Here is a 25947-nt window from a genome sequence, read left to right as displayed (position 1 = left end):
ATACATTAAAATTCTGTTGGGACCAATTAAAGGTACTTTTTTTTTATATATATATATATATTTTTCCCTATTCTTGTCTATCCTTGGAGTAAAGAATAGGGCATAATTCAAACAATTCCAAACTTTTTTCCTCTAAAATCAAGAATTCCTAGAAAACAACCCTTAAAGTAAAATAGATTCATAAGATCTGATAAAATATTGATAAAATTTTAACGTTTATATAACAGTCTCTGAACTATGCACCAATTCCTTAATGTTACTTATTTCCCTATTTTAGTTGATTAATTAATTATCTGGATGTGGCAGTTTTACACCATAACCATATATAATCTTCAGGGTGAATGAGTTTAGGGTATATGTGAAATCATAAAAAAACCCCACGATTATAAAGATCTTAAGATGTATCAAGCATATGTGTATATGTGAAGTATTAAGACAAATGTTTCTTTTCACTAGGTTTAGGTCTACTCACACTTACTTGTTTCTAATCTACTCAAAATGCCTTTCATAATATGCAAAGTTAGTGCATGTATAAAACCATGAGTCTGATTTTTTTCTGGTGTCTGTGAACTACACACAAGCTGTGTGCTACAAATGTGCTTTGAGGTGATCAATTAAGTTGTTTTTTTTTTTTGTTTGTTTGTTTTATTCTCACTTTAACATCCATTCATGTCTTAGTTTAAAGAGGCTCCTGCTATTAATAATGAGCTCATATTTACTGGTTTTAATATAACTGATCTACAGCATACCAGTTTCAGTCCTTATTGGGGTCTCTGTTTCACAGAAGTCCCCAAACTATCAGATAATTTTTTATGTGCTCTTTTCATTACTGTTAGTTTCAGCAGACACACAATCAGAAAAGGTATTTTTTCATTGTTAATGTTGTTTTGTTGTTTCATTCCTTTAAGGGGTTTCATCACGCTCTTTAATGATACATATGACAGACCTTCTCCATCTCATACAGACTTACTAACAGACCAACCATATTTCTTGACAGCAATCTCTACCACATAGTAATGACCACAGTAAAGTCAGATTTTTGCCTGAAATCTGTTACAAATATATGCTGTTTTGGAACTCTTGGTGTAAAAATTCCCAATTATTTTAAATTATTTGGTATAGTTTACATAAAATGCATGTGATTTCATTCCAAAAACTTAATTCATACAATGAATTTTTATAAATAGGCTGCTTCCACCTTGGAAGTTGATTTCCTTCATTAGTTATTAGTATGCTTTTTGTACCTGCTTCAAACTGGAAGATGAAGTAGATATAAGCTATTCATCTGTAGTATTTTTTTTTATGTGAAATACCATTGTATGACTTTGTACAAAGTGGACTAACTCTGTTATAAATAAAGGTATAGAATATAAACATCATCTTTCATGCATTTCTTTTTCTGTCAGCCATACCTTTTTTTTTTTCTTGTCAACTTTTTTTCTGTGTCAACTACAATTAAAATACTAGCTCACATTTGTAGAAAGCTATACTTTTACCAGTAAAAAGCCACAAATTCAAAAGAAATTAGCATTTGTTTAGCCAGTAAACTTTCTCACTATAAGTGCTTTTCTGTCACTCAATTAGTCTTTTGTTCTGAGAGAAACTGTATTATTTTTAGTTAATTGTCTAGAATAAAAGAAAATATACAAATACATTAAACTGTTCTAAAATTGTAAGAACAGAAACAATTATCAGAATGGATTCCTTTGGTGGAAAAACTTATTCAAATGTAGTTTAAGTGTATCACTATATGCTTGTGAAATATTGCAGGTAACAAAATATAGGCATAAACTAATTTCTCAGCTTTCAAGAGCTAGTGTGGTCTAAATTAATCAGTGTGCATGAACGGATTTCAAACATAGTTTTGATTATTGAAAGCAGATGGGAGAGTTCATTAGAAATAAAAGTCCAAAAGTTTAAAATGCAGTTTATCTAAACATGAACATTTTATTCAGCCTGCTTGCCATCCAACATCCATTCTGTTTCCTGATAGTGACAATTAATTGCTAGAAGTTAATTGTTCATAAACTGAGGAATTCATCACAAGCTACTTTACTACTGGGTCAGATAACCTGTAATAAAACATATAACAGCATGTATGTATAGTTTTAAAGCCAAGTCACGGATTATTGTTTTCTTGAAGTGGGGTTTTAACTGAAGTGTCAAAATACGCAAAGAGACACAGCACAATAGATTCTGTTTCTTCCTAAATTTATCTATCTAAATCTGGTTCTAATCAGCGATGGTGCAAATAATCTTGCAAGATGAAGAGCTTTCAAACTTTTATCAGAATTAGATAAAGCTTCTTTGTTAGTCTAATCCTCACTGCTAACCAATAGCTACACTGGTGTAGACTGTTGTGTTAATGTGAGTTAGATATGGTTCTTACACAGGTGGAAGCAGACTTTGGATTGTTTTGTTAGGAAGAAAAGGAAGCTGTGATGTGAAAGCCTTTGGTAACAGGTTTGCCTGAATCCTTTTCAAGGATATGCACATTGTCTGAACCTAAATGGGTGCAGCCCAGGGATAGAGTCTCCAAGAGAACACTGACTTCATACCAGCAGTAGTTTTCACTTTCTAATAAAATTGGAGGATGTGAAGAGGAATGCAGCCTGCAAGTGTTGGAGGGAAAACTGGAAGATCAGTTCTGAAGAGTTTGTGGTGCAGGAGTTGACATCTCCTGCCTTGGGGTCATGGCCACCATGAGCAGATATCAGGGCTTGGCTGAATGAAGTTCCATCCCTTCCTTTTAGAATTAATTTGGGATAGAGGTCTCAGTCTCAATTTCAAACGTCAATTAAAAGATTCTTTAACATTAACCATATTTGGTTAATGTCTTCCACCCTTTTTAAATGGATACCTACAGAGATAATGTATACATATTCTGTCCTCTAAGTAGCAGCGTTAATTCTGTTTATTCTGTAAACTGTATGTCTCTGGTTAGTAGAATATAGTGAAATACATGGAAATTAAAAACAAAACAAAAAAAAAAACAAAACAAAAAACACTTTAGGATGTTTTTCTTAAGTGTTAGAAGTGTTCAGTTTCAATAGAATTCTAAATAAAAATAATAAACATAAATAATTTTGTTATGGTTTAAAAATATTCTATGATCACTTGAAATGATAGAATTTCCAGTGGAGGTCTTGAAAAACAGCCAGTAAATAACTTTCTCAGGTCATATTATTGTTGATGATGGGGTGAGAAATTGTCTATTTCTTGGAGTTGTACTAGTGAGCTGATAAAAACAATTTTTTTTTTTCTGTGTTAATCTTTCAATGTTAGCTTAGTGAGATTACGATTATTAGGAAAAGCTTATTTAGTGAATTTCTCTTTCAGTTAAAGCTGTGAGGATCCATAGGACCTCCCATAATCCAGGCAAAGTAATGAACAGACCAGAAGCATAACAACTAATCATTCGTCTTGAAATGCTCACTGGGACAATCTGGCTTCCATTTAAGCAAATAAAATTCACGTTGATCTCACAGTAGGAACATGATCAGGTTAATTTATTTAGTTAGTTCTGTCTGAATAAAGGTTGAGAAGGACTTCAAGATTAGACCATGAGGTTTCAGGCCTACAGCAAATTCCATGGGATGAGCCTTTGTTCCCAGGCTGAGCTAAGACTGGAATCTGTTAAAAAATTTAGAAACAATTTAGAAATAAGAGTGGAAGAAAAGCATAACAATCTGTATGTAATGGATTGTGAAAGGTCAGTCAAAATACTTTTTATTTTTCCCCCTGATTCTTTCATGATTTCTTAAACCACCAACTCAAGAGTTTGAGTTGTAATGTTTGATAATGGAAATGAACAAGGTTTTGATGAGTTGCTGTAATTTGAGAAATTTGGCTTTATTGGTAAATATTTTTCTTGTGATTTGCTGATGTAAAGGAACAAATAAACCATGCTTATAAAAATGTATCTGTCACTCATGACAAATACTTCCTCACAATCAAGGGTTATCTATATCATTGTAGTTAATAATTAGAAACTTTAACTGTTTAAATTAAAGGTCCAACTTTAAGATTTGAAATGCAATAGAAATATCAAAGGCTCTCTACTTTTTTTTTTTTTCTCCCTGAAAAACTTTAAAATTATTTGTTCCTTAACCTCTCTTTTCTAGTTCTTTCTTTCACAGACTATTCTTCTAGAATACTCAGTTTTCATTTTATTTATGTTTCCTAAAAGCACATAGTCACTGTGTTACTCCCTAACCGTATCTAAGTTTAACCCTTTACCTGCTGTTCCAGTCTATTTTTAGCCAATGTACTGTAATATTGTTAAGACTGTGTTTACTTGTCTCACAAAATGTTTTCAGGAACACATTACAGAAGAAAAAACATATGATTTGCTCTACTACAACTTCAAAGGTCCCAGCCCAGCGTGATAAACTCACCAGCAAGGCACAGAGAAGCACTATCTAACAACAGCTTTCTGGCACTGAGGGACTTACACCGAATTCTCTCATTATAACTGTTGAGTATAAGATCAACCCTCATAATAGAGAATCTTCCATTTTGTGTGTGTTTTTTTATAAGGCAGCACTGAAATAAATCTGTGTCAATCCCCCCCAAACTATAATTTATATAAACAATAAGTGCCTCAGATACAAAAAACAGTTAAATTCACGTTTTTACAAGATGTCTGTTATTCAGATTACATTTCAGAAGAAGAAAAATGGTTAGGTTTGCATATTTGTATCACTGTTGTAAAAGATTAATCTAGGCATATTGCTTTGCTTTGAAGGAAAACAGGAAATTATTATTTTCAAAATTACACAACAATCAATTACCTTTTCAGGATGGTGCATGTCATATAGCATCTACTTACTTCAGTGAGGCACTCTTGCTGAAGTTAGTGCTGCCTAGGATGTAATATTAATGTGGGCAACACTGTGAGGATTAAGTATGACATGTGGAAGAACGTTGCAGTGAAAGACTGACAACACCTTCAGTGTGCTGAAGAAAGAGACTCAGAATGAATGATTGACAGGATTGTGAAGGTTGTGACATAAAGATCATTACCAATTAAGATGGAGGTGAAGGAAGAACTGGGGTCAAAAGGGCACCTGCCTCGTCCTCTCTCAAATTTGTGCGATTCCAGTTGAAACAGATGATCCTTTAAAAAATAAATCACAGAAAACAGCATAAGCCCTGCAGGCAAATAAAAAAATCCTCAGAGACCAACTTTAACTTTGTAATACTTTTGTTCTGAATTGAATTCATTAGGGAGTAAATGCAATTACTGTTGCTCACTGATATACTTGTAAAAATTATCTGGCTTTCTACAAATCACCATTGTGTTTTCACTGCCCAAAAAAGTCATTAAAATATACAGTAAAATTTTACTTGTTTCATTTCTATGGGAGTAGGGAGGGAAGATTCCTCTATCTTTTCTCCAAATCACCTAAACATTAGATAGATATCTAGCCATGGAATGTATTTTCTCTCTTTAAACATTTTTTTTTCCAGTAGTAGTTAAATATATCATGCTGTGTTATCTTCTGTTGGTAGCTTTGAGATGTTTATATATATTCTTCCTAAAAGTGTATTTAGGAATGAATCCACAGATACAGTTTTCAGAGCAGATGTGATTTCTGCAGTAAATTTAAAAGAATATCAGCATAAGAAGGATATTGGCAACTTTGTTAATTTCTGTTTGTATAAGGCTTTGAAGGCTGAGAATTGCAATTCAAATTTTCATTTGAAATGCTACTTTTGTCTCATCTTTCTCAGAAGAGTCCAATAGATACTGTTGTCTGATGAAATTATCAAGTGACAGCCATCACCTTTTTTAAAAAAATGTGTAAACAACAACAAAAAATATTACAAAATCCTGGGTGGAGAATAAAAGGGAAATAGAGAGAAAGCTCATCTATAAAATCTTCATAAGCCACTCAGCCATCAAGTGTGTAACTAAGAAACATTATAATAGTCTAGCAGTTCCAGTTTGAAGTAATAGTTTTATTCAAAAGGTTAATGAAATACAGATTATATAAACATATCAAATAAATTCAATCTACCTATTCAGTAAACTAACCTCAGATTCAGGTTGCTAATATAATATTTTTAAGGCATAAAATGACCTCCATGACATAAAATAACGGCAGGACCTCCAAATCCCCCAGAACTCTGATGTGGATCTGCTTGTATTTCTCCCTGGATCTTGCCCAAAGAGGTCCAGGAGCTTTTTAATGATAAAAGTCAGGTTTCATTAGACTGCAAATTAGAATAATTCAGTATTTCCTAAGGAAAAAAAAGTCTCAGTATATCTACACTGGACAAAATAAAAATAAATAAAAAATGTTAAACTTTTTTTTTTTTCCTCTTCATACTGTGTCCTGATAGTCCTTGCGTAGTTTTATGATCTTTTAGTCCTTGCCATTATAACAAGTTCTTTTTTTCTACTGTTGGTTACAATTCATTTATCTTGGGGAGTATCTGTGGGAAGGTGTTACAGTGTATGCATCTCAGTCCCCAGAAAGTTGTGCTTTTGAGAGGCACAGAAACTTGATTATGTGTCTGCTTCGTCTAATGCTTTATGCTTCCCTCTCCATTCAGGTCACCCTCCTGTGTCCACCCATCCAACTCTAAAACCTACAAATCTCTCTTCCCAGCAAAAAAAATATTCCCTTCTCTTTAAGTAGAGAATTTATGCTCCTAACTGTTCATGGCAGTTATGTTTTCCTAAAAGAAACGTAAAATATGTACAAGGACAAAAGATGTAGAAGAGATACTAACCATTGCATATGATGGAAAACTAATAAGATAATTAAAAAATAAAATAAAATAAAATAAAATAAAATAAAATAAAATAAAATAAAATAAAATAAAATAAAATAAAATAAAATAAAATAAAATAAAATAAAATAATAAGGAAAGTGGGAAAGTTGTGGAGCTGTTAGTGCCCACTTCTGGATGTTTAATGGAATACCTCTATGTGTCATATTGTAGTACCTATCTTTCATTCCCATCTGTCTAAATAATACATTTTTTTTTTCCTGCAACTTCTGGCCAGAAAGTAAGAATTCCATTAGTAGGATAGTTTCCATAGAAATGGAATGTAACCCAGAATGCAGTTCTGGAAAATAAAACATCTCTTTTTTATCTACTTGAAGTGAAAAAGCCACACCAAAATAAAAATAACAAGAAGAAACCCCACAAAAGCTAGTATCAATCCTAAAGCCCGTGAGGTAACAAGACACTCAGAATCTTATATCTCCAGAAGCTCCTTTGTTGACCAAACCTGGCACATTATCCACAATTGTGCCTGATGTTAAAGCTGATGCAGCAAAAATATAAGCATTCTGGGTAGAGAGCAGTGTTGCAAGAATACTATTTTATGCTTTATCAGCTACAACTGTACATCAGTAGTAACTATTCCCACTCTGCTCTTGGGTAAATGTCAAACAATGAAGAAATATCTCTGTGTGTGGAAATCTCAACCCCATTCCACACTTTTCAGACATCACATACATACTTTTTTTTATTATTTATTTATTTTTAAATTAAATACCATAATATTTTGGGTCAACAGTAGAAAATGAATAGCAAGAAGAACTCAGGAAGGGAAAGAAAAACTTTCTGAAATTACACAAAGGGACTAGGAATTCATAATTGTCATAAAATATCATATAAAAGAATGTCTGATTTTATTTATTCTCTAATCAGGTATTAAAAATAAAGTTACTCATGAGAGAGCTAACCTTCTGTGACCTTAGCTAAAGTATTTGTCAATGGACCAGCTTAATAAAGAAAAAGAAGTTGTAGAAGTAAAAGGAGAGATAAATTCAGAGTTTCAAATTTAATATAATTTCATAGTCTTAATAGTTTCCATTGTTTTTCCCACAATAAAAGAAAAATGGGCTGGCCAATGATAGGAAAAAAGGAATAATATTGTAACTTATTGAAGAAACATACTCAGGTAAAATGATCGAGTATGGAAACAAAAATATTTTGAATCAATACTTGTAGAAGTTATGTTATTTATATCTTGTGGTTTATATTGTAAGGTTCATATTTCATCCTATAGAGGAAAAAAAGTGAAATTTCCCTGGACAATAAATGATCTCACTTGTTTATCATAAATCAGATTTCATATTCAGATCTTCTCCTGGTAAAACTCCACTCATACAGACCATTGAGTCTTGGTGCATTGTGGGATTCTTCCAGAAGATGTGGAAGGGTTTTGAGTCACTGTACTCCAAAGTCTAGTATGACAATGAAAAAATTACTAATGTAGTTAACCATTCACCTGAGAATTAGAAAAATCAGTGGTGAAGATAAGCCCATCTCTTTTAACATTCATGACATATACGTGTTTAATACAGCTAACTGTATAACCATGGAATGAAAACATTAGGCAGCATGCATAGTGTCCGTTCACTATCTATATTTTAACAGCTGGAATTTCTGAATAAGGATTATAACTTAAATATATAAACCCTTGCTAACAGTGAAAGTAAACAAAAGTTTGGATTTCAATGTAACTTGGAGATGTTTCTAAATGGATCTCATCAGTCTGACTGAGGATGATACAAAACAGGATGCACATCTCATAAATGCTTGCAGATGCATGAAACTGTCTGAAAAGTCACTGCAAAATGTAAGCAGTGACTTCTCCAGGAGAGATTTTCTACTTTCACATTTTAGGACAGCATACCAAATATTCCATGGTTGCAATAAGTTATTCCCATTACTGAAGCAAGTGACTGAAAATCAGGTGTTAAATGTGTCAGCTTCCACAGGATGCCAATTTAAATGAAATAAGCGTTACACATTAATAACCAGCTTTGAAGGCTAATACCATAATTCTAACCCTCCTTGCTGTTTGTGACATTGGAATACTTTGAGAAATGTCAGAAGAAAACCGACAGTTTCCTCATTATTATCCAACACAGCAATTCAACATCGCAACTTATTTTATGGGCACTCCTCAGTGGTTAGGATATAAGTCATGCAAAAATATATATGTAGAACTGGGAGTGGAATTACTAATTTCTTCATGTAGTTTGGAAAAAAATGGTGCTCTGGGTTTGATTTATGATAACTGTGACTCAGAAAACCTTATACACCTTTAAAATAATTGTGTAGTTTAAAAGGATAGAAGATATTTCCAAGGGTGTCAAGCATTTTACCATTAACTTGATATGAATTGATAATTTTAGACAATGAAGAAGAATGTAGGTTATAAATAATAATGAAAGAAAAGGTCAATCAGAGACATTAAAATTTAAAGATTGTATTTAACTTTTGTAGCAGAAAATTGCTTTCTCTCATGCCAAGAGCTGCTTTGCTCTGGTTCGACAGCATTTATGCATGTGATTAATTTAAAACATATGCTTTCTTCCATTGCTATTCAGCAAAGTACCTAAGCCTATTCTCAGCTTTAATGCAATGTCTGTATGTTTTGACTAAATCAGGGGTTTAAAAAATATAGAGGCTTTGTTTGGGATTTCCTATGATATAATTTTTATGAGAAAAAATAATTTGATTTTCTGGAAGTGGATTTCTTTTTCACTCTCAATTGTTAATATTTTCCAGGTAACAAAAAAATTAAAACATACCACAGTGACATTTTTAAAGGAAATTAAAAAAATTTCAGAACCTTTAATTACATTCTTAACTGTATATGCATACTTGCAAAGTGTAAAACCAAGGTCTGCTCTCCAGGAGATGTGCCTTTTTATTGTTATTATTATCATTATATTCTATATATATAATCTTTTTTATTTATATTTAAAAATGGTAAATCATATTTAAAGTATTTTGACAGATGTCTATACTTTTTTTTTTTTGTGAATACAGTTCTTAACATTGGGTATGTTACTTCCTATCACTATAACTCACTGCAAAAAATTCATTCTTAGCACTAATGATCTCATAATTACATGACCTTAGAGTATGCATGGCATTATATGCAAGAGCTATTTGTTGTGTTTCATATATTAGGGGCCACATATTTTGAAACTTTTTAAAACAGAACTAATAAAAACTATGAAGGTTCACCTGCAAATAGTGTTGAATGGTGAAAATATAAAATAGGCATGCATTGCGTGTGAGAAAGAATGAAAACTTTTTTTTTTTTTTTTTTTTTTTAATATGGAAAATGTAGGGAGAATAAACATTAAAGATTTACCTTGTTTAATCATAGGGTTCTGATTGAGGAAGAAAAACTGTTGGGGTAGGACAGGACACATTGGGACAGACTGACTTCATGAGGGAAGAATATCTTAATGGACTGATTGATTAAATGACCTGTTAAAGTGGGATTTCAATAAATGTAATTGGATTTGGGCTCTGAAGCCCAGAGCAAAAAGGAGAGCTGCAAATGGAGGGGGTATGTGAAGGAGAGGGATCCTGAGGGGTTCTTCACCTTTCTACTGTGAAGGAAGCATGTCCAGACGCTTTCATTGCATCTGTGTACACTGGTGCACAAGAGCTGGGAGGTTAACTCTCACTTGCAAGGCAATGTTCTCTCACAGGGTACTTCCATTGAGGTCCACTACAGTTTTGCCTTTGTTACTTGCCTTTGTATATTACTTTTATGACAATTACACTCAGACCCTTGTCACAAAATAATGGATATCATTCTTGGATTCACTCATTCTATGCAGTTATTGTTTTCTAATACTGTCTTAAAACCAAAGAAACAAAACAATAAAGTAACACATCGGAAAACATGTGATTTAAGAACTTCACCAAGTTTGGTATCCAATGGGACAACATTGCAGCTCTATTGACTGCTCTAAACTCCATGGGAATTAATGTAATTTATGAAATCTCCAAGTCAGTAACAAACTTTATTCTGTGAAAAATAGAATTTCAAGGTATTCAAAATAGCAAATATGCTATTTATAAACAAAAAAAATGTACTTTCTCATTTATTCATATAATTTTTAATGATGGTTTAATGTAACATTATACCTTTAAAGTCTGGCATTTTGCATATTTATATGCACCCATGCACACTCACATGACCTAACCTAAGGAAAAATGAACTTATATTAATGTTAATCAAATATAATATTTGTAGAGCACTTCACTGATGTAACTGGATTTTTTTCTCATGTGAGAAATGAAAATCTAGTGAATATAAAGATATATTTTTGACCACAGAAAAAACTTCATCTTGATTTAATTCTTTTTTGCACTATAACATTTTTAGTACAAATAGACATCTAGGAAAGATGAACCTTGACTTCACAATTAAAAAAAAAATAATCTGAAAAATCACAAAAATTTTCAATAAATCAGAAGACAATATAACTCAAATACAAGTCTCCAAACTGAATTCTGACTCCATAATGACCTGTCTTAATCTGTGTCTTCCTCATCACATCTTACCTCATGTGGTAAAAGAGATAAACACTATATCTTTTCTTTGCATAACAACAGAAAATAACATATTGAGTTAGACCTGAAAAGACTTACATCATATATCCTTTTTGTATTGTAGCCCATATTTAGACAATAAGAAAAACATGTATTAGCAGTTTCTGATAATTAGAGTCCCAAATATTAGATGGGTGCCTGTTCAGTATAAATCCAACAGACTCATTAAGAAAAATTAAAAATCTAAAACCAGTAGAAAACTAATGAATACCATGGAGTTTATAAGACCTTCTCCAATTGCTAGGCTATTTAAGTCAACAACTAGGATGCTCCAGGAGTGAAAAAATACCTTTCATTTCATGATGTAAAATCTTCTAAAAAAATTCCAAATGTTAATTTTCAAAAGTACCTGGCAAAAGCACTGGCAAAATATAGTTCTGCCTGTTGTCAGAGGATTACTAAATTTGAAAATTATGCCTTCCATGTTCATTCAATGGTTATTTTCTGATCCAAATAGGGATAAAATATTAAGGCTAGGGTCCTCAAAGAGCCATTTGAAATAGTCAGATCTCCTCTATTTGACATAATTGAGATTATTTCGGGGGGGTAGTATTTCTTCCAAGGATCTGTTTTCAATCCTCTTACTCTTCAGTGACATACTGAAAAGATCAATCATCATATGGGACGAGAGTGCATAAAATATTACAGACATTAAATCCTCCCTAAAAAATCAGATGTATTTTTCAGGTCTATGTCTTTTATTCTACATTCAAATGATTAATACGCTTCAGGCACCAATGAAAATACCTGTTTAAAATCTGTAGCTCTGTCAGACTGCTGTCTGGGTTTGCTGAAGGATTAGAAATTTGTGACTTCTGTCAAAATATCTGGCCTAAAGTAACAGAAATAATGTATTTCTCTGAGTTAATTCATGTGAAATACTCCGGCAAAAATAAAAACTGCATATAGAAATCATGGGCATCTGTCCTTGGCAGATCAATGTTATTATGCAGAAGTGATTGAATTCATCAGAATTTTAGGAGACACACTTTTACAAAACCTTAGCTTAGTACAGATGAACTCATTAGGGTTTTATGGTGTATAGGACCATTTCCAACATTTGTATATGGAGATATAGCCTTATGACCGGGTGAAAGAAGAGCTACAGAGAGTACAAAAACTATGCAGATAAGCAAAGGAAGTTTTGTGAGGAACTGCTCTGTATTTACATAGAACAGAGCCTAGACAGCCAAGAGTTTCCATTTTCCTTGATTTTGACAGTCTAAACTTGTCTTGAGACTGTGAGGGTCACACCAGAGCAAATACAAGATAAAAGTCTTTTTATTTGATGATTGCCATCATAACAATTAGGGGAGAAAAGTCAGAAAACAGGGAAGGATACAGCTCTGTATTTTGAGGTTAGATTACAGGATTTGATGATGAATGGAGGAACAGATGCATTAGGCACAGAGAAGACAACGATTACATTCAACTGAAATGCATTTTAGAAAGAAAGAGATACTCTGGGGAAGTGCTCTCTGCCTAAGGGAGCCTTAGATAGATAATAGTCCTTCCACAGAGCTACAGTAAGGCATGCCAAAATGGGCATTCTGGAAGAAAGGGCAAGGGATTGGATCCACTGCCTGAGGAACCTCCAGCTATTTGCTCTTGATGACGCTAATGAACTGCAAGAAATATTTCTTTTTAGTTTACTTTTTAATCTGGATTTTTTTTTTGATAGATCTTAGTCAAGAAAAAATAAAAAAAAAAAAACAGTGAAATTTTATAAGAATTATTGAGTATTAAAGGTGCATTTTATAAACCTGTATTATCTAAACCCTGTCATTGCTCAATTTTTGCTGGTTTTAATTATGATGACTAATACCTTTTTGTGTAGTACCTCCACTCCTCAAATAATGCCATAGAATTCATACGGTACCCTCTCTTAGAAAAATAGTTTCTATCATAAATAAAGGTGGCAGAATCTAAAAATCAGTATGATGAGGACTGGAATGTTTACCTATCCCAATCAGATTACCACACAGGTGGAATATTTCTTTCTCTTTGGGTTAATAACATTATACCTCTGTATTGATTCATTCTCTCCTAACCATCTGTCTTTAATCTTCTAAAAGACAGGTTTAATACAATGGAAAATTCATTTCATATGGGTGATCAATTCATAATCTCTACCGATCTGCCAAATTAAATTTAAATTTCAGATATAGACATATTTAGATAGTGCCCAAAAGTAGTGTATGTCACTCACCCCATTTTATGGATAAGGAGTACTGTCAAACGAACCTGTTCTTCGTTACAATGTGTAAGTTTGACTGATAAGAACAACTGTGCTGATATAGAATACTTGACTTTCTCTGTGGCATTTGACTTACTACATAGCTATTTGATGAAACAATGTGCATTGTGGAATTATTAAGGTATATAAACTGCTGATTTATAATAAAGTATAGTTGTTATTAGGTATGTATTGATGAATCCTCCTTTCCTGAAGGTTTTCCTAAGTTTTTTTTTTTTTGTTTTGTTTTGTTTTTATAGAAAGCTGATTTTTTTATATATTATTTTTATTTTTTAATTTAGCATTGATTTAAACAAATATATTACTTCTTTAATGGTAAAGTTTATGAATGATACAAAAAGACTCGTCAGGCATAACTACTGAAGAGAAAATGATAATAAGTGCTCTGAGTGTGTTCAGGTTATGGAATTCTCTAAACACAGAGTTAAAGGTCAGAAGCTGACAAAATATATTTTAACACAACCATATCCAAAGTGATATATCTTGGAAAAAGGACAACAGTTTATATCATAAGATATTACTTAAGAATTCCCTAAAAGGTGAAGGCTCAGATCTTCATTCAGTCAAACTACCTTCAAATACTGTAGTACCTTATTTGGGATCTTGGATATCATAAGTGCCTTGTTACAGCTAAAGGTGACAAGCATCTCTAGAGATCTCTTCATTTACCTTCTTATATGTGACTACTAATTGTTTGTCTCAACTAAATGTGTAAAATTAACTGGAATAACTTTGGGCTCCAGAGAGTAGCTTTGAGTCAAGTGCGCAGAATGCAAAAATGAGAATTTTCAGTGTGATGCTGTGCCAAGAACTCAGCACTTAAATCTGTAAAAAGAGGAATCTCAAACTGAAGTAGGGAAGTGACCTTGCCTCATCAAATACCATGTCTGGTTCTAGTGTCCACACTTCCAGAACATGTAAAAATACTGCAGAGTTCACAGGAAGGACACAAATATGGCTGTGGCATTCTTGTGGTAGGAGATTTAAGGAGCTATATTTATTCAGCTTATCAAAAAAGTGAAGAGGTGGCTTGAGCTTTGTGTATAGGTACTTACATATGGAAAAGATGTGGAAATGATAGTAAGAGAATTTTCAACTATGCTGTCACAGGCATATCAAGGTTAAATGGCAGGAAGTTGAAATTAGATAAATTTAACCTTGAGTAAGTGGCAATTTCCTAACTTTGAAAGCAATTAAATATTAGGACAACTCACCAATGAAAGAGTGGATTTATCATTTTTTGGATTATTTAAAATGACAGTACATATTTTCCTAAATATGTTTTAATTCAATATCTGGGATAAATTGTCCATGCAGTGTGTGACTGATCTAAAATGTTCTGGTGGTCCTTTCAGGCCTTTGTTTCTATTTATGCAATACCAATTATTCCTTTCCAAGCAAAGCATTTGCAAGAACAGAATTGCCCATTCTTCATTAAATTTACTGAGCTTCACATATGTAACTGTTCATTAAGATAATTATTATAACTATCTCAAAAACATGAATTCTCACATAGACATGAGCTTTGATTAGGAAGGAAAGTTTTTGTGTCATAAGAGGATGTTTATCTTTTCTCAAAAGTATCAGAGACTGTCTAGTTTTGGAGATGGTGTTTTTTGAATCAGTGCGTAAAATCTTTTTCATGTGTTGCTTAGCTAGTACTTGCTTATTTTCATAGGGATGCATACATAAAACATGGATTGAGTAAGAAATATTTCTTCAGATTAAGGTTGGTGTTGGTCTTTTTTTTTGTTCCTTTTTCCTTTTTCCCTGTTGCAGCACAGCACCTTTGTTTTTTGCTGCGAGCTTAGAGATAATGTTAACTTAATTCATTTCCTTTCTGAGTTTAGGTAACATTTTAATCTCTCTTGAAACACACACATATTTCACTTCTAAAACCTGAAGTCCTTTAATCTAAATGAAATTTGAGGCTTTTGGATGTTTTCATGTAATTTAACAGCCTGTGAGGTGGCAATTCAGACTAGATGATATAATTATCTCTTCTGGTCAAAAATTCTATGACAGTGAGTGTCTTACTTGATGTCACTTTATGTACATGAACTCTTGACATTAGTTTAAAGATCACTCATCTTAACTAATAGTTTCACATGAACTGCAGATACGGAGAACTTCAATAAGAAAGTAATTTCATAGTGTTTAGCATTGCAGATTCAATTCCACAAATAGATTGTGTTGATATACATGTTAAGATTTAGTGGATGGGTTTTTAAGTGGTGGCTTTTTATCCTTCCAAAGAGGAACACTGTCTCTGAGCAAATATTTTCAGGACAAGAATTTGTCACACATTCTATTTAATGAAGGACTGACCAACACCCACTTCTGTTTGATCAGTGGAACCAGATGTTCCTCCCCCCTAATCCTCTGCAAACTGAGAGCGGAGATGAGGTAATAGGAAAAACCATGGAGATGGAATAACTGTGCAGATCACTGTTTTGATTATAAAAAGGTACGTCAGAAAAAAATATCTGAACATAATAGACATAAATATGTATGGAATTTTGTTCCTTAACAATCTGAAATAATGATGACTTTACCAAATGTTGGTCAAGAACACAATAATTTTGCCATGTAAATATTAAACTAAGATATTAAACTGGAATACTTGTATGTTCCTGTAAAGGCTGTTTCTTTCTAACTTACATGTCAATTCACTTCAATTGTTAAAGCAAGAACTGAGGGACTTATTTTACCTACATTTTTTGGGGGGGAAAGGCAAATGGAAAGCATATTGCACAGTTGAACCTTATCCTAATTACAGAATATATAGAAAAACAAGTGTCACTCCTCAAATCTAATGAATTATTAAGAGAAACACAGATTAGAAAGACAGGAGAAATTCCAGCCTGAATGAACTGTTCTACAAACAAGTACACCTGCTACTTCACTAAAGGCTGTTTCTTTCTAACAGGCCTTAAAGACTTGGAATTTAGAGCTGTTGTTCCCTGACAAGTGGAATCCCATCAGGCTAATTGAAGAGGAAAGAGTTTAATAAGCAGTACATCAGATTAGAAATATTTAGGGTGGGCTCCCTGAAACAACCAGGGTGTTTTGTGGAAAGGATGACTTAGTCCATCAGCTCTCTGAGGTGGAGAAATACAGCTGCAGGCAGTTTACTTAGTTATATGAGGCACTGAAAATGGTACTCTGCCAGCTCAACATACACATTAAAGATTTACAGCATGTTCTGGAAGAAAAGTTCTTGACCATAGAATCATACAATCATTTACATCGGAAAAGACCCTTAAGATTATCAAGTCCAACCATTACCTAACACTACCAAGTCCACCACTACACCATGTCCCTAAGTCCACACATCTCCCAAATATCCCTAGGGATGGTGACTCTACCACCTTTCTGGGCAGCCCATTCTAATGCCTATCCACTCTTTCTGTGAATAATTTTTTTTTTTTTTTCTGATATCCAAATCTAAAACTCTCCTGGCGTAACCTGAAGCCAATTCCTTGTGTCCTATCACCTGTCACATGAGAAAAGGGACTGATGTGCACCTCAATACAACCTCCTTCCAGGTAGTTATAGAGAGAAATGAGGTCTCCCCTCAGCCTCCTTTTTTCCAGACTAAACAGCCCTAGTTTCCTCAGCTGCTATGTCTAATGCACTGTTCATTACCACATCTTCCATTCCCTCAACAGGTTTTTCTCATGCAGATAGACCTTAGTCTCCATAAATCAGTTGTATCTTGTTGTCTCCATATAGTTTATAGAAAAAACCTAGGTTATTATTTCTGCAAATTGTTTTCCTTTGGAATTTCCATTCATGTTGCAGATCCTATGGAGGTTGAGTAATACACCAAATATATTAGCTGTATTTGGTCGAAATCCCATACATTGTTAAAGCTACTTCATGGGTTTGTTAATAAGGCAGTCTGGACCTTTGAAAGGTGCTCCTAAAACTTGCTGCTCTGTTGAATAGATAGCTCATTAAGAAAAAACATTGTCTGACTGCAGGTTTATCTGCGGTCTACATTTTCATCTGATTTACCTATGGTTCATCATAATTCATCTAGGGTATTCTGAGCTATTTACAACAGTACAGGAGAACTGTTTTACTAGTAAGTAGATGTGAAGAAACATTGACTGATATGGAAAACATTTCTTGTTCTCATCTTCTTCTACAGACTCATCTTCTTATCTACTCATCTTCTAGTACAAAACTTTATTTTTCTTTTCCCTAGTGGCATCAAAGGCAACAGGAGTGACAACAGTTGATTTGCCAAGAATTGAAGCAATTTTTTTTTTCTTTAATTTCCTTCATCTTTTCTTCATATTTTGTTTGAAGACTTATCTCATTTTGTTCTCACAGAGCGCGTGGGAAGGATACATATTCAGTGCATCATGGGAAATTTGGGTTGGAGGGTCTCTGACTCTTGCTTTGTTCATACACACACAAAAGTTAATTGTAATAAAATGAAGGAAATTCTCTTCTGGATGATAGACAAACCCAACCTCTTCCTGATATGCATGGCCTTTTTGACATTTGAAAATATTTCATGAAGTCAGTGATAATGAGCTTACTTAGCAGCAGGCAATTACCTTATGTTTTGTTGGAGTATGCTCTTTTGTAGTATGCTCTTTTGGAAACTCCAGCTTAGTTCTGTCTTCAGAATCAGCAGTCAAATTTTTCCTGATTTGTAACTTCTAAATAGCAGAAAAATGTTGGGTAATTTGTTGAAATGTTTAGATTTGGGAAAGCAACATTCATCAGAATCAAACCAATTAGAAAGAGAGAAAAAAAATCAAAAGCTGTTTGTTGCTATCATTGACCATAATTGTATATTTTTAGAAAGGTAATATCTGGCAACAGCATTACTAAAGTGAACAGCCTGGAATTCCACAGCAGTATCAATTAAACCAATATTAAAATAAAATAACTGTATTAATCTGTCATACATTTATTTTTTCAAATGGTTATATAATGTATCATAGAATTTATAAATAATTTGAATTAGTAAAATATATTTCATGAGACTGTAGTTGTAGAACAAAAGTTTGACATGGAATTCAACAAATCCAATAAATGTTGCTTATTTTTTATATGATTAACATGCTCAAGTATAATTATTTAAAAATATTTAGTTGAAATAATTAAAAACTTAAATTATTTAAAATAAAGATCATGATATTTCTATAATCGTGATCTATAGATACTACTTCTAGTATGATATTTCTATAAGCCATGAAAAGCATGAAAGAATAATTTAGTCATTATATAAGGTATCTGAATATAACTTTATTATGAAAGATTTCAATTACCATATAGTAAGTTAGATTAATATTTTCTAGGAAAACTGATTACATTTTTACTTTTTTTTTTTTTCAGAAACTTAAAGGTTCTGAATTTCAGTAAGTTACAATGAATAATGCTCTGCCAATTAGGCAACCAAATTCTGCCTATTTTTGAGAAAAAAAATATTTTGTCTTCACTGATTGCTGACAGGAGTCCAGTGTTTTGCAAGACACAACTCAAACCTGTTTTGGATGAGAAAGTATGCATTTGTAGTTGCATAGGGAGGAAAGACTATTTACTGGAGGAAGAACATTCTTTTTCATAAGATGGAGTGCACCTCACAAAAGCATGCTAATTATTGAATCAGGATAGACAATGATGTAGAATATGAATACAAGCATGAACCTGTCTTTGGGATATTATCACAGTCCAAAGGAAGAACTGTTATACTTCATTTTCTTACCAAAAAGGTATTCAGAAAAGGATGATTTAATGTAAGCATTCATTATTATTCAGCAACAAAATACATTTTCCTGCAACATGGGACTACTGAGACACAAGAGCTAGAATCTCAGCTGGTTATTTTGTTCCACCACACTGTTTCTCTTGTCTTTTTCAGTAAATTGCAAGGGCCAAGGTTATAGAAAATACAGTCCTGCTATTCTATCAAGTTCTTAAACATCTACAATATCTAACTGTTATTAACATGCACATTACAATTCAAGAACCTGCAGTTTTTTACTGAGAGGATTACATCTTGCCTTGTCAGTATTGCTCAGGAAGCAATACTGACACTTAATTTAAGGTAGGGACCACAAAGCAAGTATTTCTTCTGTGTTGATACTTCTGGTTCATAATTCCATATGGGAGACTTAATGCTTTATATGCTCTGATAGCTAGGTATGTAGATACACAGAAGTCTGCTAAAATTATTTTTTTTCCTCCCACACTTGATAACTCAAAAGGTCTGCAAAGTGTCATTGTTAAAAGAAGGTATAGAAACATTCAAATGTAAAAGATCTCAAAGAGATTCTGTTCAGAAGCAACCTACTTCACAAATCAAAATTAGATTTTTCTTATAATGAAGTTCAATATATTAAAAAAAATATGAATATATATAAGAAAATTTCTTTCTATGCAGTAATTATGTATTATAAACCAGCACTTACCCCTTAAATAAAAAGTCTCAGTTTACTAGCTTTTTGTTTGTTTGTTTTTAAGAGACATGTTTTTGCTGCTGCGTAGAATGGAATGTTCTTATATTTTTAAGATTGCTTTTGGTATGGTCAAATTTTCTCTTGTTGCATTGTGCTATTTTATCCCACTTCATTACAAATATTTATGTAGAGACATCTTTTTTCTTGTAATGTCTCCCCCTAAGATTATAATTCTCTTAATCAGTTTTCTGTTTGCTGGAAACATCACTAGTATCTGGGGAGCATGTTATCAAGCCAGATGGGTGCAATTGTGCTCTGAACTGGGTAGTAAAGAAGAAATAGATGCATTAATGTATAAGAAAGAACAAACCTGTTTTTGTACAACTGTTCTTAGTAATAAAAATAAATTCAGAAAAATGCAGAGTATGATGCTGTCATGGTCTCTACCTGAGGCTGGCTGGGAGCCAGTAGTGCTGTGTAAGGATCACTGTATTCCCTGATTAGGTTATTTCCATGGTTGGACCTAAAGAGTTTGGTGAGCAGCTGCCAACCATTTGTTATTCTCTTTTCCATGAAAGTCAGACAGCCAGACAGAGGCAAGAGAGCTGAGGTGGAGGAAACTGCAAGACAATAATTGAAGTTACTGACTCAGGATACTCTCACCAGAGAGAACCACAGAGTCTGAACTGCAATTTTCTGAGGACAGATCTGGTCCCTTTACTTCCTGCAGTTATATGATAACCTTATCCTTCAAGATTACAATTTCTCCACTCAAGCACATACCATGTGTTATTTTTAAACTACCATACACATGGCACCTATCTTTTTTTTAATCCTGATGGTCAACTTTTCAGATAATGGAAACTAGTCTAGCTACTTATGTCCTTATAGCTACTGGTGTAGCAAATGAGTTTCCTGTTGGTCTACATAAACAGAAAAATTGTAATTTTCCCATGACTTCAGTGTGAGTAAAGTTTTAGAACTTCAGTTTTAAAAAGGAGAATAATAAACAAAAAGAAGGAAAGGAAGGACAGTGATACATAAGGGGAGGATCATGGGCCACACATTCTTATATACAAATCTTGTTTCTCATTATTTGTTTGTTTGGTTTCTATTTTTATTAGCCTGTTGCTTATACATTCCTAAATAGTGTTCCTAAATATATAGATATTGCTTCTTTTAAACTGTACAAGGAAGCCTGACACAAGGTTCATAATAGTACCAAAGAAGAAATGCAAATTCACTTTTTTTTTTTAATTGCTCATTATTTAGTTCCTCAGTTTTAGAAGACAGTGTATTTCTGAATGTCAAATAGCTTTAAATGTAAGTCCTGTACTGCATTCTTAACTATTGAAGTGCTTCTGATTTTAGCAGCAGATAAAGGTTTACAGCATAGACTGGATCATTGGAGATTGTTTCTGGTGATGTGGTTCTAGTTTAATCTGTCAAAGGGGTAAACTTTTACACAGAAAGGCTTATTAAAATATATATATATATATATTACTAAAATAAATACCTTTATTGACTTATATGGTAGACTTTATAAAATTTATATCTATTATTAATATTTATTTGAGCCAAGTGCTTATTTTAAATCATCTCTAGCCCCTATTCTTTGTTTTCCTGCTGTTCTGACCAATACACCAATAAGTAAAACTGTATGTATGGGAAAAGTCTGAAGAATAGCTGTTTCGACATAGTAGGCACAAAACTGCCAGCTAAATATGAAATAACAATTGGAGTGTGATGTAGAAGACGGAATAAAACCAGATTGCTTAGGAGAGCATAAGCTGAAATCTGTGAGAAAAGGAATTAGGGAAAACATATTATTAATAGACTGATAAAAGTGAATAATTCTGATATGGAATAACTGCAGGTGTGTTGGGGTGGGAAGGAAGAATGTCCCCTGTAGTCACATATTTATGTTAACATACAGTTAAAATACACATTAAGATTATCATCATCATCATCATCATCGTATTTTAACTTAAATACTAACATACACTTCCTCATCCCTAGAAGTGTTCAAGGACAGGTTGGATGGGGTTTTGAGCAACCCTGGTCTAGTTAAATATGTCCCTGCCCATGGCAGGGGGGTTGGAACTAGGCAAAAATAAATAAATAAATACAAGGTATATTTGCAATATTTCTTTCACAATTGAAGGTGACCCTTAAACTTACACAACATAATTCAAAACCAAACTTTAATTTTCTAGAATATAGCAGAGTTTTTTTCCAGTTTATCCAATTTCAGCTCCATAAAAGATTATTTTTTTTTTCTTGTATATACATACAATCAACTGATTATTTATAACATATCTTAAAGATTTTGGCAAACCTAAAATATGGAAAAGAATAGGAAAACACTTGTGAATATTTATTTAGAAGTTTTAATTTTTCTTATGATCATCAGTAAATTTGGTTATTATTGTTCATTCTATGTTATTTTATAAACAATATACACAAAATTAAACCTGCCTCTAAAGTGGACTAATATAACTGCAATCAAATTGAAAATCCTGTACATGGCATGGAGAAAGCAAGAACTCTCTTGGGTGGTGTTTTAACATCAGCTCCATGACAAACATTCAACTTTACTGGGAGATGTCACTAAACATGAGACAACTAAGCCAAACCATTATCCAGCGCATCTTCAAACTGCATGACCAGGAATCTCTGGTCAGATTCCTAAAAGCAGTCATCACACATGCTTCTCTCGCATCCTACTGAAAATTTCCAAATTCAGGGCAGCTTGGATAAACAGTGGGATTCCTTACTGGTTGCTTTACCTTATAGTAGAATAAATAATTTTTTCATCACTACTAAGTATATGCAAAGAGATTGCTCTAAGTGTCCAATTTTCATGTTGAATTTCAGTTTTGATGTTTCCATATGGACCGGCAGGTCCAGAACTGATAATGTAATCTATCTAAGAAGACTTTTTTTTTTTTTTTTGAGGGAATTTCAGAATATATTAATGATTTATTTATTTGTTTATTTATTTATTTATTGGCTGTATGTAGGAGCAGGAGGAAACAAGGATAAAGGGAATCAGGATGTAAGCAAGTCCAAAGTCCAACCAGTCAGCATTGTGGTCTCCATGTAGTAACAAAGTTTATTCATACAATCAGGAGAAGGTACTTAAGGACGTTTAGACACTAATTTAAAATGAGGAATTGGTATATTTGGTGATTCTTTAACTCTGATCTAATATAATTGAGGCAGGAATGATCCAGATTTTATAGATTCTATGCTACACTTAATGATCTGCTGTGTAGTATTATTTCACCCAGTTAAAATTAATATTAAGGAATTGCTGAATACATTCAGCATTGCTGAATACAATCGACACTAAAAGCTGAATTCAGTAAAAAATGCTTAAGATATTCCATCTGCCATCAAACTAAATATATGTATTTGTTATACAGTGCATTATTTCATAAAATAAAACAGAAAAAAAAACCAGATTGTGCTAAAAAATGAAATATTTAAAAAGAATGCTGTTTCAAAAAGTGTTGTATCAGCTCAAACGATATAAAATTCTAAGATGAAAAGATGAGGCTTTAGTTTAATTCTCTAAAATATACCTTATTAGTGAGATCCCCTAGTCACAAACTTAATTTTGGATGATGATTACATTTCTATTGAGAAAAACAACCTCTTGTATGCTTTCTATGAGAACTCTGAGCACTTGAACTTAAATATTTATTTTTAGACATAGAGGTTTTGCTGCAATATAAATCTAAAGAGTCATTACTATAAAAGAGATTTCTTACCTCTGATGGATGCCCAACCCTAATAAAGGTACAGAGTGGATCAAAAGCGCCTGTTCCACAAGCCAGGAGATGTGTTCTGTTGTATCGGTGAAGGACACGGACATAATTCGCACATTCATCCTAGTTTACATAAAAAATATACATCGAAATATCTTAGCATTTCTGTTAAAAAGGATAGATTAAAAACATTTTTTTTTTTTTAACATATCATGTGCCTTCAGGTGGTGGTCTGCATACAGAGAATTCCTTTTCCATCATGTATAAAATCTTAGTTCTCCCACTTTATACTAGTACCTCAGTCTCACCAAATCCATGGATGGACACTTATGTTTAGAAGCATGTTTAGAGCTTTTATTTATCACAGCTTATTTTAAGCACTTTATGAGTCAGGAATTAATAAGTTATAAAACATATTTTGTGCTTCTTTAATCTCAAGTATATTCTCTAAATCTAGATATTAATTTTACTAACTTTTATTAGATGCACTGGGCATTAACTTCAGAGCAAGAGATATGAATAGTCAGCAAATGGCTTCCCTCACAAGTTAAATAATCTTAAGAAAAATAATGCTTTTTTTTTTTTTTTTCTTAAGGCTACTGCACAACTATTTTGTGTGTGTGTAATTCATTGCTAATCAATATTTTTTATTTTGTATAACATCATGCTTTCTTTTAGTTCCACCATTCATACCCTCCTTTGAAGAAGTTATTCATTTTCCCTGAGGCAATACTTTGGGACTCATTAGTGTATTTGCAGCTTCATAAATATTGCAATTAAAAAATTTTTAAGCATTGCTTTGAGATGTGGGGTCATTACTCTTCCTGTGCTAAACTAGGAACAGACAGAGTGAGAAAAGTGTATCCATTAATTTTGGAACTCCTGGGACTTGATTTATTGGAGTATTTAATATTATGCAATATTTTCTATATTTTGAGTAAAATTTCCATTCATTTTCACTCATTGTGTGACATTTCTGCCTCTCAGACCCTGGGTTTTAAGACCCAGGTCATATGAAGTGGAAGACAATTATAATGGGATTAATCTCAGATAACTTCAGCTATTATAAAGTTTAGCCTTCTAATCAAAGCTTTTCTTCTAGGCTCTTCCAATACTCAGTGAAGAAGGCCATACATCTCCAAAAGACAAATTAATCTATCATAAAATGAATGTGTAAAAGAGAGTGGAGGAATTTCATTTTGGAAATTTTGCTCTCAGTCCAGTTTTTGGACTAGTATATTTAGATAAGAACAATCCTGGGTCTTAAAGACCATTTGAAAGAAGTTATTGTTTCAGAGGATGAGTCTGTGGCAGAGCCATGGCCAGAATACAGCTCTTGCAAAGCTAAGTTGGGTTCAAAACTAAAAAACTGTCTTTTGTCAATCTTTTGCAGCATTCAGTGCAAGTCTTCTAATTTATCCAACAAAAAATTAAGTATCGTATGGAAAAATTCTCCTTTGTTACATGCTTCTCCTTAAACTATCACTGAGAAGTTATGTTATGGTAATTGAGAAGGTTTTTTTTTTTTCCCAAAATGATGGTTGACTCTAAAATGAGGGCTTAAAACAAAATGATGGAGGGGAGAGAGAGTAATCAGCAGCCCTGTGAATGATGGACAGGGTTGATGAACAGAGGATATGTGGTGATGTGACAGGAATGACAGGAGCACGGAATCAACAACATTGGGTGTAAGCAGGGTCACTTCCAACAGTTGCATGTAAGCAGGGAAATACCTACAGGGCACCAGCATGGAGAAGTCTCTCAAACCCGCTCGAGGAATCTGACATGCTGAGGTGCCTCTCTTAAGTGCCAGTACACTAATGCACACAGTATGGGGAATAAACATGATGAGTCAGAGATGTGGATGCAGTTGCAGGATTATGATCTTGCTGGGGTCATGGAGATGTGGTGGGATGGCTCCCTGATGGAGTGTGGTAATGAAATGATGCAGGCTTTTTAGGAAGGACAGGTCGGGAAGATGATGAGAAGGTGCTGTCCTTTATGTGTGAGAGCATTAAGCTCTGCCTGTGGATGGATGAGGAGCTGACTGAGTTTCATGGGTTAGGATTAAAGGGAAGAGAGGGATAGGTGACATTATAGT

At 33.2% G+C, this 25947-nt stretch overlaps 1 protein-coding gene across 4 annotated transcripts in view; it reads right to left on the bottom strand.

Moving 5' to 3' along the window:
- Positions 1–25947, bottom strand: part of SEMA3E (semaphorin 3E) — a 151856-nt gene that overhangs the window by 34686 nt on the left and 91223 nt on the right. For 3 of the 4 annotated variants that reach the window (XM_080577664.1, XM_080577666.1, XM_080577667.1), the window contains 3 exons: positions 23850–23969; positions 18223–18327; positions 5026–5119 (listed from right to left, as the gene is read on the bottom strand). In XM_080577664.1, coding sequence (XP_080433790.1) covers positions 5026–5119; positions 18223–18327; positions 23850–23969 — 319 coding nt within the window. The remainder of the gene's footprint in view (positions 1–5025; positions 5120–18222; positions 18328–23849; positions 23970–25947) is intronic. The other variant, XM_080577665.1, reaches the window with a different exon arrangement.

This window comes from Anser brachyrhynchus, assembly GCF_964034855.1.
Source record: "Anser brachyrhynchus genome assembly, chromosome: 1".
Lineage (NCBI taxonomy): Eukaryota > Metazoa > Chordata > Aves > Anseriformes > Anatidae > Anser > Anser brachyrhynchus.
Note: the sequence above shows the minus strand (reverse complement) of the source record. Positions and strands in the feature narration are given on the sequence as shown.